We start from the raw sequence: 19,679 nt of genomic DNA on the forward strand, positions 1-19,679 counted from the left end.
TTTGGCCCTTGCGTGTAGCAGTTAATTCCTCTGCTTGGCTTTGTTTAAAGTCTTCTGTTGTTTTAATGTGATTCTGCTTTTAGCAAATAATGTTAACAGTGATTTTCCTTGCATCTCTAATTCACTTTACTCTGTGTAACAATTTCTTAGTGTTGCAGTTTAAATTTTCAATAGTTACTTGATTTTCTATTTTGATTACATGCATAAATTTGCTTTTCTTTTCTACTTCATTAATTTTAACACTAATTGCCACTTCGGGCAAAATAAAAACCCAAACTTATCGTTCATAGCATCATTATAGGACTTGCTTTTAGAATGTTTTCTTTATACTGAGAGAGACTTTGTTAAAGGATTTATTCCTGTATTTTCTGTCCAGCTGTATTTTTATTTAGAGAGGGGGGGTAGCAGGATTTCTGAGTTTGCACTGATTGTAAGAACTGCTATAAATATTTGAGGAACGGAAGAATTTATTTATAGTGGAGTGTTGGCCTGCTAATGAAGGAAATGAAACAGGGCTGAGAGAAATGGAGTTATTTTTCTGGACCCCTCTAGTCCTAAAAATTCCATGCTAATCTGATTTGCTTCAGGAAACCTCCATTGTAAAAGAAATTAATGTTTCCTACTATTAAATAGATCTTGAATCTTTAACTTAGAAAAAAACAACTGTTATGGTGAGATGACTGAAGCAATGCCATGAAGTCGTTAAGAAATGTAGATGAAGCTGTGCAAGGACCCAGAGCATGGGATAACTTTGTCTTTGGGTCTGTGTGTCCAAGTTTACTTCTGTGAAGGTAAAAACATATGGGCAGCAGTAAATTTTGTTCTTCTGTGTTTCCTCTGCTGGTACATGACAAATGTGCTTGTCATGATGTTCATGTGGGCACAGGCTGGGCCAGGACATGGCAGGGGGTGAGGGAGAGCCAGGAGAGCCATGTCAGGGTCTGGGAAAATGATCACCTCCAAAATGTGTGTTGAGAGAGAGGCACTCTCACTTTATGCCATGGTTTTGGATGTCACTGACCCTTTGGACTTCAGGAGGCTCATTAGTGTGGGAAACCCCTCCAAAATGATAAATGTCTTTTGGTGATCCACATTTACTCGTTTGGTTTCCTCTGCTTGGGTTAAGATTTCAGAAGTATGTTCCATTTGTAAATACATTTCTGTGGTTTCTATGCACAGTTCACCTTGGCATCACACACTGCAGCCTTTCGCTGCTGTCAGACTGGTGGGTGTTTTTATCCCCCTTCTCACAGAAGGGTAAAGGGCTGATGCCTCCAGCCATTTTCTCTCTTGGTCTCTCTGGCTTCACAGCTGAAGGCCAAAAATTCTGAATTTGAACCATTGCAGTAACTCAGCTTGAGGTCCAAAGTGTCTGATGAAAACCCGGTGCCCGTGTCTTACTTGACGTACGCAAAACAAAAGTTGTCTGCTTAATTATTGGAATTTTGTCACAAATTAAACACCCAGAGCAGCAGACTGAGCCGTTTGCAAAACCCTGGCTGGCACTTGCAGCAGCCGATCTCCACTCTGTGCTCTTTCCAAACCGTGCTGACGGCGGGTTCCTGCGGCTCTGCGCGCCCGTGCGCGGGGCTGGAGGGGGAGCTCAGTTCCCAGTGCTGATGTTTCTGGACGTGTCCCTTTGGAACAGGGGCGCCCTACTGGACACACACGGACAAGATGGAGAAGAGGCTCCACGCCGTGCCGGCCGCCAACACCGTCAAGTTCCGCTGCCCTGCCATGGGCAACCCGACGCCCACCATGCGCTGGCTGAAGAACGGGAAGGAGTTCAAGCAGGAGCATCGCATTGGCGGCTACAAGGTAAGGGCTCACCACGGCGTTCTGTGGTTTCTCTTCTTGACCAAAGCTGTTTAAAAAAAAACCCCAACCAAACAACCCAAATCCAGCCCTCCTCCCTCTGAAAAAAACTCAAAAACCTACCAAAAACTTGCTGAAGTTAACAGAAAATATTTTAATGGCTTTGGATCAAACGTGGAAGTAAAAAGAGGTGGTTGTTTTCTTCTGGGGAAGGGTGGGTGGTTTCTTTGGCGCTTACTGAGCACTAATTATTTATTTTTTTCTGAAATTTAAGCTTCTAGCCTAGCAGTGCAGCTAAGGATTATTTATAGAGACGTATTTGGAAAACTAAAGACTGACTTAGCAAAGCAGATTAAGACTGTTTTTCTCTATTCAATTTTGGCTGCATTGTTCAAAACATGGCCATCCGCTTTGGTGAGTGTAAGGCAGTTTAATAAAGGAAGCCTTGGAAGTCAAAAGTTATTATTTTCTATAGAGTTTATGGCCTGTGAAACTGAAATGGGAAGAAGAATTTGAGGGGAAAGTAACAGCAATTACTTGGAAGGGTTTGTTTGAATTTTAAATAGCTTCAGATTAGATGTCTTATTCTGAGTTGGTGGTTACTGATTAAGAGAGAGTTTTAGGGAGGCCAGCTTGCTCTGTGTGTTAGTGCACAGACCTTTAACCTTGTGGTATCTGCCTGGGTCAGGTCAGAAGTCAGGATTCGGTCATCTGATCCCTCTCCTCCAAGGAGCCGGCAGTGCGTGACTTTGGTGGCAAATTGCTGCTCAAGCATGGCCATTTCTCACTCCCCTTCACCTCCTGTCTGGGTCTTCTCTCAGCAGTTTCCTCATGTCCCCAACACCTCAGCAGTTCCTCCCCCAAGAGGGGAAGTTTCTAAGGCAGTTCTCTTGTGTCAGGGTTGGAATTCCCATCCTGGAGCTTGTGCTGAGCTGCTCCGAGCGGCTTGCAATGGTTGTTAGACACAAATGAATTGTCGTTGTCAGACACAAATTAATTGTCTTTGCTAAACAGAGCTCAGTTCTGAGTCCTGAGGCTGCCCCTCATCCTGCACCACTGCCGTGCCCCCATGGTTGCAGTGTTTTTGGGGAGCTGCCTTGGTTGAGCCATTGCTTTGTGAGCTGTTGATTCAGGCCCTGCCAGTGCACAAAATCTGTTTTCCAGTGCAGAGGAGGACAAACCTCAGTCTCCTTTCCTCTCTAGCTGGATTTACTGTAGAAAGTGTCAATTTTTCCAACATTTGTGTTAGCAGAGAGCAGAGCCCAGAAAGTCTCCCTGCATGAGCACTAATTATCTAAGTAGACTTTTCCATCTATGTTTGCTTACACTATAAATTTCTGTTGCTTATGAGTGTACACCTGGCAACACCTTCTGCCTTTCATAACGCTGTGGAGTGTTAACGAATTGGCTCCCATTCAGTGATTTTTGCCCTTCTCAGTGCTTTTTTAAAAACAAAAAAAGCACCAATTAAGGAAAAAAAAATCCCCAACCAAACTAATCCTGTCTTGGAAAATAATAGTAACTGTTCTGGTAGTAACCAGGCTGTTATTTTGAACACTTTGCATCTGATGGAGGGGAAATGAAGATATCACTCTTGAAGGCCATGAAGGAAAATGTGTGTCTGGAGAGGCAGGATGGAGATACCTGGTGTCTGCTTTGGGAGGGGGATCTTTGGTGGGGTAAATCAGCTCATGTGGGGCTCTGTGCTGGCGCTGCTAGTCTGTGTTAGGGAGCTGGGTGAAATAATTTAGAGTTGTGCCCATTAAGTGGCACAAATTAGGCTTTTGGTCACATGTATTAAATGTATGCAATTTCCCAGGTATGTATGTTCTCTGGGAAGGAACCACAGATGCCTGTTCCTAAAGCCAGCTGGATACCTGTGAAGTCTGTACCTCTAATTCTAAATCATAACTTCTTCTATCTATTTAGTCCAAAGGAAAAAAGAGGGCACACAGCTGAGGATTTCAGACTTTTCTTGCTGCTCATAAAGACATTACATTTTAAATTATCTTGTAGGATTTACTTACCATTGTCAAATCAACCAAATCCATGTATATTCTATATTCTGTCACTTTGAATAATCATGTTTGAACATGGAAGCTTGTTCCCAGTGAAGGGACTCTAGGTTTTTTTTTTTTTGAGCTGTGTCCTCATCCTGTTTGAGGGGCAGGACGAAGTCACTGTGGGCTCATGCAAAATTATACTAGAATAGAGAGAATTGTATTTTCCTGACATCTCTATGCCAATGAACTTTTAATGAAGGAGTCCTCAGGAAGGACTGAGTCTATCAGAGTTGGTCTGTGTTTAACCAGGTGTCACAGCAGCTCATGCTAAATCTTGCACATTAGCTTGTCTTGAATCTGGGTGTTGCACTCTGTAAGGCATTTTTGCTGGAGATATTCACAATATTTAGGATAGAAAACTGGATCCAAACCTGGCCATATCTGGCAGGAGACAGTCATCCCTTGAAGACTTAAGGGACAAAGAGAAAGGAAAGAAAATGTGAGGCTTCCCAGTAATCCCTCAGCCACCTCTTTCCTGCTAAGAGCTGAGAAATCCCATGGTGTATTGTTTTTATCAGAATCAGATAGTGGCCTGTAGCACTTTGTCCCTGGGACTGGGGAATGTCTTGAGTCAATTTGCACTCGGGCAGGCCAGCAGGAGGGTGTATGTTCTGGCCAAGATAGCTTCCAGGGTGGAATTCCTGCACTCTGACTAATTCTGGGTGGTGAATTTCAAAATTGATCTTTCAAGATATACCCAACCTCCTTAAAATAAAGAGAATGGGATCAGTTATTGAATATCTAAATACTTTATACTCTGATTTTTTGAAGAGATGATAATTGTTTGTGCCTTTAGAGGCATTTTATATTTTCTTTGAGGTGATAATCTAAATCCTCTCTGAGACCACAGGAGCCTTTTCTTTCCTGTACACCACCCAGAAAGCAAATGCACTTCTATCAGCTGGTACTGTTTAAGCATTAACACGTGTGTGTTTGCACCTATGCATTTGGATAAGCTTCATCACTGCATTTGTCTTAAACACATTTAAATTCAGCCAGGTAAATACAGAGTAAGAACATTTATCATTACAGGAACAACTGCAGAAGCCTATGGCCTTTGCCAGGGGTGTTCTGTGCTTGTTCTCCTAGTCTGAGCAGTACCTCTCACAGTCTGAACTGTGCTGCTTTTGTGGAGAATTGTATTTTCAATTCTAATCCTTCTTTCCCTTGAGATTAGTTTAAAATTGATCCATTTTTAGCTGACAACTTTTCATGACGTTATCTCTCCGGTGAAGACACACATTTCAACACTGGACAGAACTATCCACTGTTCTTTATGGGATACTCCAAAAGCAAAAAGTTTATATGAAAAATTCCTTGCCCTTTCCCAGTTCTCTGACCAATATTCCTCGGCATTTTGATTCCAGTTTGTTTCCCACCTCCAAGCTATAACTTAAGAGTGCAGTTTATATGCATTTGGTACTGATAATTCAGTTTAAAAATGGAATCTTTTGGAGAGATGGTTGTAACTGTCCCTCCAAACTTTGATGGAGAAGATTTCCCCCCCAGTAAAGTGCTGGAAGTGTCCATAACTAGTCAGGAAAACACCTGGACTAAGGGATGTGGCATTTCCCATAAAAACCCACATTACCAAAGCCCGTGTTGCAAGCTGTGTGGGTGCAGGGATGTGGCTGTGCTGTTGCTTGTCTGAGAATGAAATGTTGAATTTGGAACTCTTCGGTGAGACAAGAGGCTGCTCATCCCTGGCAAAGGGGGATTTTCCTGGGCTTTGCAATGCTGCATTTGTAGCCTCAAAGCACCAAGCCAACACTCTCGTTGGATCCAGATCCCTGCCATAAATCCAGTTGTCTGACAATGTGTCATAACTGCTTTGGACCTCTGCAGAAGTTGTTTAGCTTAACCCAAAGTGGCTTAAGCTGTTGTTTTGTTATAAAGATATTATCTCTGTCCATGCAGTTACAAGAAGGGAAATTGCACAAATACTTTTTAATATTCCCATCCAGCATATCCACTTGTGGCTGTAAGTTATGTTTTCTTATTGAACATAAACAATTCCTTGTGTTTTCCTGTCAAATTAATTACCTGCAGCTTGTTTGCAATTTTTATTTGTTTTAACTTTAGTGGAACTGTGATCTGTTCTTCCTGTTTTACAGACACATTGGTTAAAAACTCTTGCTCTGATTCCGAGAAGTGTGTTTTAACTTGTAATGGCAGAAAGTTCAGGCCACTTTGACCAAGTGTCCTTCAAAATAAATCACAAAGAAGTATTTAATACTCAAAATATGTAGCTGTAGTGTTTGTTATTTACCAACAGTTTATGACAGCAGCTCTTCCTGACCCAAACTTTGACGTTCAGAATTGCTTAGCAGAACAACGAGATGTTAAAATAACACTGATAAACTCTTTCTAGTTCTATAAGCTTATCCCTTAGCTCTTCACAGCGTGGAGAAAAATCAAGATATCATTTTGATGAAACCACTATAATTGTTTGACCAACAACACGAGGGGCTGAGGAGAGAAGCCTTCAGTTTGGGCTGGAGATTTTGAGGCTGTGTCACACATTTCTCTGATGTTAGCTTAGCACCTTCTCCTGCTGGAGTCTTGCCCACACTTTCTTTGCTTTTCAAAGCCCACATGGCCAGTCATTAGCTAATATTATTAGTCCACAACTGAGCAATAAGAGTCTTATCCAGCTATTGAGATAATTACTAGCTGGGGGAGCTAGGAAAGCCAGGAACTGCCTATAGAGAGAACTTCTCTTCCAAGCTTTGAACTGAAGGCATTTTTACCTCCAGCAAGTGCTCTTGGCACTGGGATGTGGCCCTGTGCAGCTTTTTCTGCTGGATAAGGACCTGCAAAACAGTCAGGCACGATGCAGGATTTCATAGCTATAGTTGTAATGGTGTTTTAAGAATGTATGGTTACTGGAAGCATCACTGAATGGTCCATAAATTTTTCTGGTGTACAGCACTGAATTACTGCTTTCCATTTGGCTGATTAAAATGACTGTAGCAGATTGTGTTTTATTCCATTTGCTGAAATATGTACTTTGCAGTTGAAGAATTGTACATTCTCCAGCTCCAGAGAATGTTAAGCTTTCTGAGCACTTTGTCAAAAATGTAATGCTAAAACAAGGAATTAGTCCATAGCCAGCAAAAGGTCATTTTGGGAGCCAAATTCTGATGCAGGAAATAAATGTATGTAAAGGATGGCTCTGTATCCTTCCAGTACTGGGCTGGATCCTATTTTCTGTGAGACCAAAGCCAGTGCTCCTTTAGAGTTCAAATGGGAACAGAATCAGTACCTTCAATAAATTCTGTCTGAGAGGCATTCTGTGAGATAAATGTGTATCCTTATGCTCTGTTTCCATGAGGATTTTTTTCAGGCATTTTTCATGAAGCAGCATGATTCTAGGATTCATTTCTTTCTTGGGGTACCCCAGAGCAGCAGGAAGCCTGGGGCAGGAATCCCAAGCATCACCCCTCAGTATCTCTAAAATGTGAGCTGTGTCATTGAGCTTTTAGGAAGGATGAAGACTTAAATGTTTAGGAGATCATGTCCATCCTGTCTTGCTGATGGGTATTTATTACCAGGTGTCTGTCTGGAGACAGATGGGGAATACCCTGAGGGTGTGCATTCACTTTGGAGTGGATTGAAAGGTAAAGGCCAGTTGTCTCACTGCTAATTGGTGCCATCCTGCTCAGCCTGGGAGGACTGAGTGTGCACTGACATCTGCAGTGCTTGGAGCAGGGGCCAGGTAGATTTACAGCAGAGGATGTGAAAGCATTCACTCTGCAGCCATGCTGTCCTGGATCAAGCATAAATCATTTTAGCATCCAGAACTGTCAGACAAGTGCAGAAGAGGCTTCCAGCTGTGGATTACACAAGGATAATTATCCAGTCCCTTTGGAAGGGGAGAGGGTAAAACTCTGCTTGAGAAGATCCCAGCGTGTCTGTTTGCACCCCCCAGGTCCGTAACCAGCACTGGAGCCTCATCATGGAGAGCGTGGTGCCGTCGGACAAAGGGAACTACACGTGCATAGTGGAGAACCAGTACGGCTCCATCAACCACACCTACCACCTGGACGTGGTTGGTAAGTGCAGCTCCCGTGGGCTGGACACTGCTTTTCACCAATGACTTTCTCTATGAAACCATTTGGAACTGAGCTGATGCGTTCCGCGTTTATTTTGGAGATGATTTCACAGCGCTCCAAAGATAAGATTTCACTGCACGGCCAATTGCTGCATAACTTTATACATTCATCTGTCTCACTCGTGCCTGTAGGATTAATCTACCTCTGCCTTGGCAAAAAGTGTAATATCCATGTGCAACATCCACCCACAAGTTTGCCATGGCAACCAAATAATACATGCTGATGCAACTTTAATCATTAGTATTACAATTTAATTATTACTTGTACAATTGTACTAACACAGACTTTAATAACTGCAGTTATGAAAGCCGTCAAGCAATCCTTTAGAGTCCTGTTATTATAGTATTATAACTGAAATGATTTTTTTTTTAATGAAAAGCTAGATATTGACTTTGCAGCTGGAGCAGATCTGGAGCTTCAGGAAAGGCAGTTTGCATTCACAGCAGTCTAAAATTTGAAATCTGACTGGAGCCTGTTGGGTGGGCTCTGAGCAGTCCCCAAAACACAGATGATAAAAATTCAGAAGTGTTTTACCTGAGGACAAATTCTAAACAGCTGTATGAATTTTTAAGTAGCAGCAAAGCTGTGATTACACAGGACTATTAAACACAGGCTTAATAATATTACCTTATTAATACCTAAATCCTGTTGACTTTAATAAGGCTTACAGATATTTATTTAAGTGGTTAGCTAAATTAGAGCTTGAAATCTCAGAAATAATTCTGTTCACCACTAGTCTTGCTGATTAGCCTTGATGGGCGTGAGCAATTTTATTGACTTTGAAGGCATTGCTGTCCAAAATAACCAGTGTGGCTTTTCTTATAGGACCTTTAGGGATCTGAGCCATGGTTTCTGAAGTGTGTCTTGAATGGGCTTTGCTCTCTCCACCTTTGTGAGGTGATCTGAGCATTACAACCTCTGTCAGTAGGACTTTTGATCAATCACTACTGAAAGCAAAAATTAATTTGATTATTGTATGCTATTTTGCTGGTGACAGCCCAACTCCATAGATTCTTTGTGGAATATCTTACTGTAGGTGTTATACCTTACTGTAAGGGCTTATAGGGCTTAAATGCTGACAAAATGTTAATTTCCCTAGTTGTTGACTGGTTTTACATGAGTAAAAATATATCACTTGTGCATTGTTTTAGATGGTCTTTGGTGTCTTGTTTCTGTCTGAGACCACCTAAATCTGCATAAACACCCAAATCCAAGAGAAAACAAGTGCCAGCTTCTTGGATGGCACAAAAGGGAAACATTCCCTGTGAAAATGCCAAAGAGAGCTAGTCTTTGTGGAGCAGAGGAGTAGAAAGATGACTTTGGGATGAGGATGCCATCAGACCACAGCCCCACCATCAGCCCTCATCCTTCAGAGCCCATGAACCATCCAGCTCACCTGTACCCGAGTTTGGGCAGCCAGCACTGAAAGCAGTGAGGATTTCCATGGCCATGGCCGTATTTGGTCACAGGGTGAGCTCTGGGTATGGTTGGGGTGAGCTGGCAAAGCCATTTTTGTTTGAACACTTGTTTAAACAGAATTTATGGAGGGCGCAGCAGCAACGGCTGCCGGGGTGGGTGTCAGCTGCTGCAGTGAGCTGAGTTCTGCATGGTGTGGTCCTCTGCTGGCCACCTCACCCTGCAGGGCTCAGGCTGCCTGCAGGGGCTTGCCAGGCTCTAAAAACCTTTCCTTGCTGAGATGAAACTGGTTAAAAATTCCCCTTCTCTACCCCCTCTTCGTTTTCCTGTCCCAGCCTGGCGTGTTTCATGTTGACCATAAATTTCTTCACCCGTTTTTTTTTTTTCCCCTAGCAAATGTGTTCATGGATGATGCAGTCACTTGAGCAAATATTTGTTAGAAGCCCTCTCACCTCCTCTCCTGCTTTGAGCCTTTTGAATGTCTTGCATTGAGGAATATTTTGCAGAAGTTTATTTTTCCTGGCAGTAAATTATAGCGACCTGCATGAATGAATGGAATGGTAGTAAGGATTATGTCATTTATTTAAATGTCTAGTCCTTTCCTATAGAGAGGCAGGAAAGTAAATAATGGGGTTTTCAAAAGTGATGAGAGGTTTGGGGTGCTGGGTACCCAGCTGATGGCACGGAGGACCCTCCTTGTGTCCTGTAAGAAATGAAACTAGAAGTCCAAAAATAATATTTGCAAGTCACAGCCTGAGTTTTGGAGTCCTGCATACTTAGTAATTTCACCATTTTAAAAAAAAATTTCATTTGATGAGTTCGAGGGTATAGTTGTGAGTCTGTTTGAAAACCTGTGCATGGGAATGTGCACATTGGGGTGAGTTTAGTGTGAATCTCTCAATAGATTGGGATTTTAACCTAAAGGGGGGTTGATGTTGGAGTGCTCAGCCATTCTTCTGTGGCTGGAGCTTTGCAGTAATTGTGGAGCATAAAATTGCTGAAGCAGTAAATTAAGGCTGGCCAGAAGGGGAAACTCTGACAGTTTTTCTAGTTGAGACAGTTCTACAGAGTTACCTTTATGCCCTTTTTTTTTTTTTTCTGTTTTCCTATGAATTTTCAGTTCCCTTTTTCTGTTTTCCTATGGATTTGCTGTTCCCACAGGGTTGTGGAGAGTTATGAATGTTTGTTTAGAGGCAATTGCCTGCGTAGACCGCATCTTACGAACTTCAGGTCGTAATTTTAGGTCAAGTTCTGTGTAGAAAACTGTCAGTTGAAAGCCTCTGAAATTACTTTTCCTATATGGTTTAACTGGTTCCAGAGCTGATTAAGTGTAAGTAATAGCAAATGGTATTAAACATGGTAACATATTACACTAACATGAGCATCTGACTATATGGTGTAATGTAGAGAACCCTCTGATTATGTCACAGAGTTGGGAGGTATCCCAGCAAAAATCGTGCCAAATAGTGACACAATGCTAGTCAGGAATATGCCAATAACTTTCCAAACCTTGAACTCTTTTGACAATTAAAAGCCTGGAGCCAGCAGGGCTGAGAAGTTTTCAGTCAGAATGTAGGTGTGAAGTATTCTCATTTTTACCTTGTAATTACTTGCAAGAACTCTTAAGAGTCAGCTCAGATGGTCTTGTTCAAATTTACAGACCTGGCAAAACCCTTGCACTGATTTTTTTTTTTTCTTTTACAGTGAGAGTAGAAAATACAGGAGAAAAAAAAAGGCAGCAAGTCATTGGCAGCCTCTCTGCTGCACAGGATACTTGTGCACAGTGACTGTGTTAGCAGGGAATGGCCCATTCCAGTTGGCCAGGATGTTCTGTGCTGGACAAAGTTACTCTTTGAATGTTTGGGATACCCCAGTCAATGGCCTTTTCCTCCCTTCTCCATTTCCAAGTGGGGATTGAAGCAGGGCGTTGCTCAGGGACTCAGATGTGTTTGCAGTAGTGGCAAATGGTGGTGATACAAATGCTCCACCAGGATGCTGTGAAAGGGAGACCAGTCAATTTTAGCTTTTTATTAGAGTAGTGCACGGAGGCTTCAATTAATATTGGATGCTTATTGTCCAGGGCAACATGCCAGCACAGGGGAATTGCTTACAACAGAAATACAGCAAGACCAGGAGAGGGAAATGTCACTGTCCATTTTAGAGATGAAAACCCGAGCTGAGGAGTGATGAAATTTCTTGCCCTGGGTCACACAGGAAGCTGGTGACAGAGCCAAGAAGCAAAACTGGTCTTTGAATCCTAATCCAGTACCTTAATTAAAAGAACTTTCTTTCCCTTGTATAGCTCAGCCCATTAGCTGGATTTTTACATGCAGCTGAAGTGCCTTTTCTCCTCCTTTGTATTTAACAGTAGGTAGAAACTTGGGTTTTTATGGCAAGCTTACTAATAGACTAACTCCATTCTCAGTACACATTTATAAAGTCGTGCAACCTTGAGGGAGAAGGGCTGAAAACGATGTGGTTTTCACTTATGAGTTGCATTGTAGTGAATCCGGGTTGTAGGAAGCAACGTGGGAATGCAGCCACTGAGACTTGTATATAATTAGATCACTCTTGGATGGCAATTATTGCTGGAGTACAATTTCAGCAGCAGCAGTTCTGTTTGAGCATGGAGGAGCTAATTGAATTTGGGTTTTAACGGCAGAAGAAAAAGAAGGTTACTCTTTGAGCAGTCCTGCTCCAGGTAGCCATTTCTGCCCTATTTAATGTTGTCATCCTGGGAGACAAAAGATGGTTTGGTTTCAGGTGAAGTTTGCCACATTACCTCATTTACTGAGATTTATAAGCAGCTGCTATAGCACAACACCTCTACAAAGAATATATGATGACCCTGCTGTTTGCTATTAAAATGAATATATATAAAAATATATTTTGCAAATATATTTTTCCCAAAAGAAGCCCTTTTTCAGCCAGATTAGCAGTACTTTAAACAGTTCCTAATTTGCCTAATAGCCATGCCTTTGGCTCTCTTTGCTGAGGAGTGAGCTCCAGGGGTGGCAGAGCACCACGCAGCTGTCCCTTAACAGTAATTCATATTTTCATATAAAACCAGTGTGAGAGTAACTTCTCACCCAGAAAGCATTTTAAATGACTCTCAGTTTAAAGCTTGTGCCTAAGAAATCTCATGTATGAGTGATTTTACTGTGCAGAAAAACAGTTATTCTGAACTCTTGGTGGTTTTAGGGGATAAATTTTAGGATATTATAAGATACCCTATTTGCTATAGGATAAATTTTGTTCTTGTTGTTTTACAGCATGCCATTAAAAATCTTGTTAAAACAGAATCGACATTTTGCTATTGGTTCTTCACTGTTTATGTTTCCCTTCGTTTAGACAGAAGGAAAAACTTCTGCTTTTGCTTCTAGTCAAGTTTTATTTTTGGACTTTCATGTGCTCTCCCAGTCTCTAGCTGCGAACATGGCATGAGCACTTTTTTTTTTTTAAAGATATGTTTCCATTTTGTCATTCCCAAATTCATAGAAACATATGGATTGCTGTTTGCCTTTTGCTGAGGCTTGTTGAAATAAAGTTCAGAATTAGTTTGACTCCAGCGCAGTCCTCCCCTTAATTTCCAAAGAATTGTTTTTAGGATTCGGGTTACATACGAAAAAAGGAACTGACACCAACTCAATAACATGCCTTGGGTGTTGCATCATTAATGTCTGGCAGGAGTTAAGGGCAGGTATTAGAACCAAGCCTAAACTTGCATTTCTGGCAGATGTTGCTGTAGTTGTTGACTGGCTCTTTACAAGGACAAGCTTTGGCTTGATGTCTTCGCCCCGGCGCTCGCGGCGCGGGGCAAGACGAGGCAGGGCCAGAAAGCGCGAAGGAATCCGGGCTGATGCCTGCCCTCGGGTGTCTGGTTAGGCTGAGAGGGAAGATGCTTTCATTTAATGTGCTGATAAGCCCAGAGTGTGGACTTCACACCTGGCACCAGGCTTTTGGCGAGGTGTGTGCATCTCGGGAGGAATTACGCAAATTGTTCAGCGCTGGGGGCTGCGCGGTTCGCTCCCGAAAACAAAGCCCACACTGTGATGGTTCAGCTCAGGCAAAATGAAAGCTTATGGGTTCCCCCCCCTCCACTTCCTTAATAAGGTAAAAATATTCCAACCCTGTAGTTTTATAGCATTAAAGCTTCTGATTTCATTGGAGTAGTCTGGCTAAATTGCACTTTATGGACAAATACTGGTGTCATTACTTCATCTGCTGGGTGAACAGTGAATTTGTCATGTTTGGAATGCTTCCTGCAGAGTCTGCTGGGGAGGACTGGTCTCCCTGTCCCACTTTCTGTCTTATTACAGCCCCAAGGCAGTTATTTCTCTTTCTTTTGATGAGTGATGAACAGGATATTGTTTCAGCTCTGTTATTATAATTTTTAATCATGCCTTCTAATTTGTGTTGTATCCTACTTGTGGAAGTGCAAGTAGGAATTTGCAGGAGTTGTCTGAAGATGCAAACACAGGACCGTTGCCTTGTTAATGTGCACTTGGCACGTGTCAAAAGCCATATCTGTGCCTAACAGGAGGGGCTTTCTGACCTGAGCCAGGCTTTTCTCACAGCTTTATTAGTGAAAAGATGGAAGTGTAATTGGCAGTAAATTGGTAAAGCTATGTATTAAAAATACAGAAAAAACCCCAAGCTAAACAAATTATTATAAGTATAGAAAAATTGTACATGAACTGTGATACAGGTTGGGTGATGACATGTTGAAGACAAACACAAGGTTTACAATCCAGGAGAAAAACAAAGTTAAGGGCTGTTACCAAGGTGAGAAAGGTGAGAGGAATCTGGCAGTAGAAAAGCACAAATAAAGCAGTAAACTGTAAAATTCTGTGTCTAATGAAGAAAAAGGTTGCACTTCGAATATTAGTGTTGGTCTCCTCTCCCCTCTCTGCTCTGCAGACCACTCTGTGTGACCTGACATCGAGAGGTGGCTGTGATTTACAGTTTTTGAGGGTTTTAAGCCATTATGTCATTTTTGGATTGCTACCGTTCCTGTGGTGCAGCTTCCACAGCTGTTGTTCCATTTAAACTTAAAAAAGCACATTAAAAATCAGAGCTTGGTAAACACATTTGAATATTGAGCTGCTCTGTAAATTTAAGATACTGAGTTTATTTTTTTCAGATTGCTCTTTGAAAGGTAGCATGAATATGTTGAAATTGTTGACTTTTCATGAAAGTGAAACACTGATGCTGTCAGAACTTTAGCAAAAGGAAGGACCCAACATGACAGTATATTACTTGGAATAAAGCAATTTCTAATTTTTACAAGATGCTTATAAAAGTCTAAAATTGCATATCCTTTTAGGAGGTTTTTAATCACCATCACAAATAAGGTGATCAAAGCATCAATTGTTTTGCATTCTGAATTTATAAGTGAATCTCCATGCATCCCTTAGTGTTTCTACCTGCAGCACTGTTTCTGCTATTGAGTTGGATTATGTGCATTACCAAGCAATATTGTTTCATTCCCGTAGTTGCTTTCCTTTGATATTTGTGCACCTAGGGAATTTATGAGCATACCTATCTCTATATTTGAGTGAATATCCCAGTGAATGGGTTTTACTGCCCCAACTGCTTTTCAGTGACATTTTCTCAGAAAGCAGCTCTGGCACCTGCTGCTCAGCCAGGGGCTGTTGGTGGTGCTCCTGTCATTGCTTCCTAGGAACTTGTCCATTTTTGCTGAAAGGCAGGAAAATGGGGCTGCAGGAATGGTGTGGATTATCCCCAACAGGCAGCCAAGCCCCACACAAGTCTTGCTGTGGGATGGGGGACAGAATCAGAAGGGCACAACTGAGGACTCATGGGTTGAGATAAGAACAGTTTAATAATTTAAATATAATGGTTATAAAGAAAAAGAAAATAAGGAGAAGAGAAAGAAATAAAACTCAAGAAAGTCAAGTGATGCAAATGAAAAACAATTGCTCGCCACTGACTGACCAGTGTGCAGCCAGTTCCTGAGTGGCTCCTGGCCAGCTTTTCCCACTGTTTATACACTGAGTATTTGGTCTGGAGTATCTCTTTGGTCAGCTCTCCTGGCTGTGTCCCCTCCCCAGCTCCTTTTGCCCTCAGTTATCCCCCCTGGCAGGGCAGGAGGAGTTGACAGAGTGTGAGAGCTGCTCAGCAACCACCAAACCATCACTGTGTTCTCAACATTATTCTCATCTTTAATCCAGACAGGGCACTGTACCAGTGCTAGGAAGAAAATTACCTACCCCAGCCAGGACCAGGAGAAGAGCTGTGGAAAGTTAATAAATTAACTTTGCAGTTCTGGAGCACCAAGTTTGTGTCCAAGCATAGCCAGCCTAGGAACGTTGCTGCATCTTGTGAAATTTACTTGGATTTACCCAAAGTACTGGAAATAAAATGACAAATATGTATAGTCAGGGCCTTCCCATGAACAGGCTTCAGCACCTGAAGTGGATTGTGTGTTGCAGAAGGGAATGTGGTGCTGATGGAGGGATGTCTCCAAACTTCACCACCAGGGAAGGGAAGCTCAAAGGGCTCAGTGGGGGCTGACACAGATATATCATGAGGCTGAGCCACGACTGTCCAGCACTGAAATTCTGGCTGCTGGAGCTTCTTTCCTGCCCTGAGACCTGCACAGTCAGCTGCTGGTTGGCTGTGTCTGGCAGGGAGCTGGGGAAGGGTGAATTCCACAGTGCTTCCAATAATTTCACACCTGCATTGCTCAATAGAGCGAGTGTGCTGTGTAAGAAAAGGGGGGAGAGAAGGGTAGAAATGTCAGGAGTGCTTTTAAAAGCTTTACATAATCTTTTCCATTTTACTTTAAAGGCAGAGAGCTGTTTTCAGGCAAGGGAATTTGGCAGATGAGAAATCTGTAGCTGGGTCACAATACCAGCAGAAATAATAACTCCCCCTGTGTGCTTTGTGGCATCCCTGGGTGCACTGGTGAGCTGAAGCCACTGCAGCTGGGAGAGGACATCATCCCTGTGGGAGGGATGCTGTGTGCCAGGCATGCAGTAAACCTTTGGCAGAGCCTGCTGGAGAGCCCATTCCAGTGATGCTGGACCCAGCATTGTCTCTGGTTATTACACAGCAGCTGAGTGCTGGGAGCTGTGCACAGCACAAAGGATGATATCTCTGGGTGTAAAAATTAACGCAGTCTCTGGGAACAGCCAGAACAATAAAATTTTACCACTTGTCTGTGAGAAGTCACAAGCTGTTTTTCATATTCTCTTGTAGCCTTTTTCTTTTAGGGTACCCTGAAAAGAATATCAATGAAAATTGTAGCCTCTCATTGTTCTGTTTGCCATAATTTTTTCACACTAAAATAAGGCCTCTCCACCCTTTGTTCAGACATGTATGAAGCATTTGCTTATGCATGCACTGTGTGAGGGACACTGCAAGGGAGCTCCAAGATTAGTGTTGTACAACTCTTGCTGCTATGACTTTTTCTGCTCCTGATGAAGCCCACGCTGTCAGCCTGACAATAGGGCCTTGCTTTTAAGGACAAACTGGTCTTAAAACCCTGATGATAATTTAATGTTTTAAAACAAGAGCATTCATGTTTCCTGCCGTAGCCTCAGGCTTGCTGGATGTCCCTGTCTCTATTAACCCTCAGATATATGTGTGATTTGAAATAACTTTAACTAGAAAGAATTTTTAACTAGTTCTGATTCTAATTTTTAATATTTTTTTTTGGTACTGTTTTCATTGACATCAGTGGGCTTTGTATCAAGCCAAATAGGTCAGTCTTGCTTGCTGTCTCTTCCCCTGTGAGGAAGAGGTGTAAAGGTGTGCAGAGATGGATTTTAGCTAAAATGCAGCTAGGACAGAGAGCTGAAGCCCTGCTGTAGAGCTATCCAAGGAGACAGATGGGTAACATCAGTGGGAGCTTTGCCTGCTTGGGAAGCAGTGCCATTACTTAAAATTAGAGATGAAGGTGGTGAAGCCAAGGACAAAGAGTTTGAACACACCTGCTTAACTTCTGTAAAGATTTTTAAAAGGCACTGCCTTTAACTTGGCTGCCCTTGGTGAGTAGAAGGGCTTGAGTGTCTCAAGGAGGTTGAGTGGAGTGACAGAGGGTTTGCTATGGGCTCTGCTTTGAAATATGTGACAGAACTTTAATCTTTAGCATTAAAATTCTTCTAAAACGTTCAAATGTTTAACTTCTTGTGAAAGTATTCAGTGACAGCAGGGATATGTGGAGTCTGGTTCCCTGCTGTCTCTCTCCCTGCTGACTGCTGGTACTGCCCAAAAACCAGAGCAGAGCTGGGTGGGAGATACAACAGCAGCAAGAAGTGCCTCAAATTTGTGTAAAGGGCTTCTAAATTAAAGGACAAAGGGAGCTTAGGTAATGGTGATGGAGGTTGGCCCCAGGTTCCTGTGCCAGCTTCACTGGATCTCCAGCTGTAGCAATGCCCCTTTGAGCTTTGCCCACCAAAATTATTTCTTCAGGTAGTGTTGGGCCAGTAAGAAATGCTGCACATGGACACTCCTGCTGTACTGGAACATGGAGCAGCATGAGCCATTTGTTGGCTAATGCCTACTGGTTAGAAGATGCCAAAATTTGTAAGGTGTGATACCATGGGTACTGGTAGTGCTGTCTGATCCATGAGCTGTTCTGCAGGTCTGCCTGAGAGGCTCCTGTTCTTTATCAAGTGTTCTTGCCAGGGATGGACTTTATCTCTTACTGTTTCATGTCAGTGATGTTAATCCTTCCAGCCTTCAAGCATCTTGTGATTTTGCAGCGTTTAGGAGGAGAGCATCATCCCGAACTTGCTGTGGGCTCTACCTTGGCATGTGTGAATCACCCAGGAGGTGATGATTGGAGGGGTTTGTCTGTGTGTCTGTTTAAGTGGAACATGACAGCTGAGCAGCACTTCTGAACTGGCTGTAAACAGCACACAGTGCCTCATTTGTGCAGAGAGGAACCCAAAGTGATGTGCAGCTGGTGGAGCCTGCTCAGCTCCTGGCCCGTGGATGCCTGGTGTGTGACATTAATGAGCAGAGGTGCTCTGCCACACCTGCTTGGCTCTTCCTGATCTTCTGAAAGAGCAGCCAGCACTCAGCCTTCCTCCTCCATCCCATGGAGCAAACTGGAGTTAGGAATGTTCTGCTTCCAGGATTTCAGAGAGCACAGGATCCCCTAAGCAATGGCTTTGTGCTGGGGAGAGGAAGCAGAGGCTTGGCTTGGCCCATGGGCAGAGAGCTGCCTTGAGGGAGGAGATTCCTGTGGGGGCTGGCCTCCTACAGGTCTCCACCCCAGGGTTGGAGTGCAAGTGTGGTTCCAAACGGGGTCCAGTGTATGAACTCAGATAATGCTGGATTTGTGGAGAAACCCAAGTTGCAATTCCTCATTCTGGAGTTGCTCCTGGAACTCCCCTCAGAAAGGCTGTCTGATTCAGAGAACAATGATTAATCCAGCCTCTGAGTTCTTGTGAATGGATTTGCAGTTAGTGTAGGTGGGATCTTTCATGAAGGGTGGTGATCCTTGTGGTTCTCCTTGCACACTGGTTCCTTTGCATTTAGCTAGACCAGGGTAGAAACCTGAAACTCATCACTCACTGAACAGCAAGGATCTAATAATCTTATAATCTTTCTTCTCATGGTGGATATTTACCCCAAATAGATGCTGATCAGACACTGAAGTCTTGTGGCTGGCCCCTTGGCTTTAGTAAATGCTCCAGTCCTGTAGCAGGTACCCACAGCACCAAAACCAGCATCAGGGCCAGCAGTAACAGTACCTGCATGTACAGTCCCCACAGGGATGTCAGACAAGGAGCACAAAGAGTGGTTTGCACAGATGGAGAGAATTGTTCCCTCAGACTGTGACTGAAATGGTCACTAGTGCCCAGAGATGGGTGACACTGCTGGAGAGGGCTCTGGGTGTCCCAGAGATTTTCCACTTCAGTGGAAGATGATGGGAAAGTCCTGCTCCTTGGTGAAGATGAAACACAGAGGGAGGAATGTTTCAGTCCAAGCCTGCAAAGAAAAGGCTGTGATTAATTTTTTTAAGGCTTGCAACTCAATCTTGCAAGTTTACACTGTGAAGCCAAAGCCAATGCAAGAGGCTGTGATTACAGTCTGGCCTGAAATGCTGGAGGATGCTTTTCAGACCCATAATTTACAGCATAATTGGCATCTTCCAAAGCAGCAGATGTTGCAGCTTCTGAGGGAAGGTGCCTGGGAGTGGATAGTGTTTTCACAGGGTCCAGGCTGCTGCTGAATGTTTCCCAAGCTTGGAGTCAGGCAAAATAAGCAACTAGAGCTGGGGGTGCTGTGCTGA

General features: G+C 43.1%; 1 protein-coding gene across 10 annotated transcripts in view; it reads left to right on the forward strand.

Moving 5' to 3' along the window:
- The window catches only part of FGFR2 (fibroblast growth factor receptor 2), an 80,432-nt gene that overhangs the window by 25,735 nt on the left and 35,018 nt on the right, over window positions 1-19,679 (forward strand). For all 10 annotated transcript variants that reach the window (XM_063163088.1, XM_063163087.1, XM_063163089.1 and 7 more), the window contains 2 exons: window positions 1,649-1,818; window positions 7,810-7,933. In XM_063163088.1, the coding sequence (XP_063019158.1) occupies window positions 1,649-1,818; window positions 7,810-7,933 (294 nt within the window). The remainder of the gene's footprint in view (window positions 1-1,648; window positions 1,819-7,809; window positions 7,934-19,679) is intronic.

The sequence above is a fragment of the Melospiza melodia genome, chromosome 9 (assembly GCF_035770615.1).
Source record: "Melospiza melodia melodia isolate bMelMel2 chromosome 9, bMelMel2.pri, whole genome shotgun sequence".
Taxonomy (NCBI): domain Eukaryota; kingdom Metazoa; phylum Chordata; class Aves; order Passeriformes; family Passerellidae; genus Melospiza; species Melospiza melodia.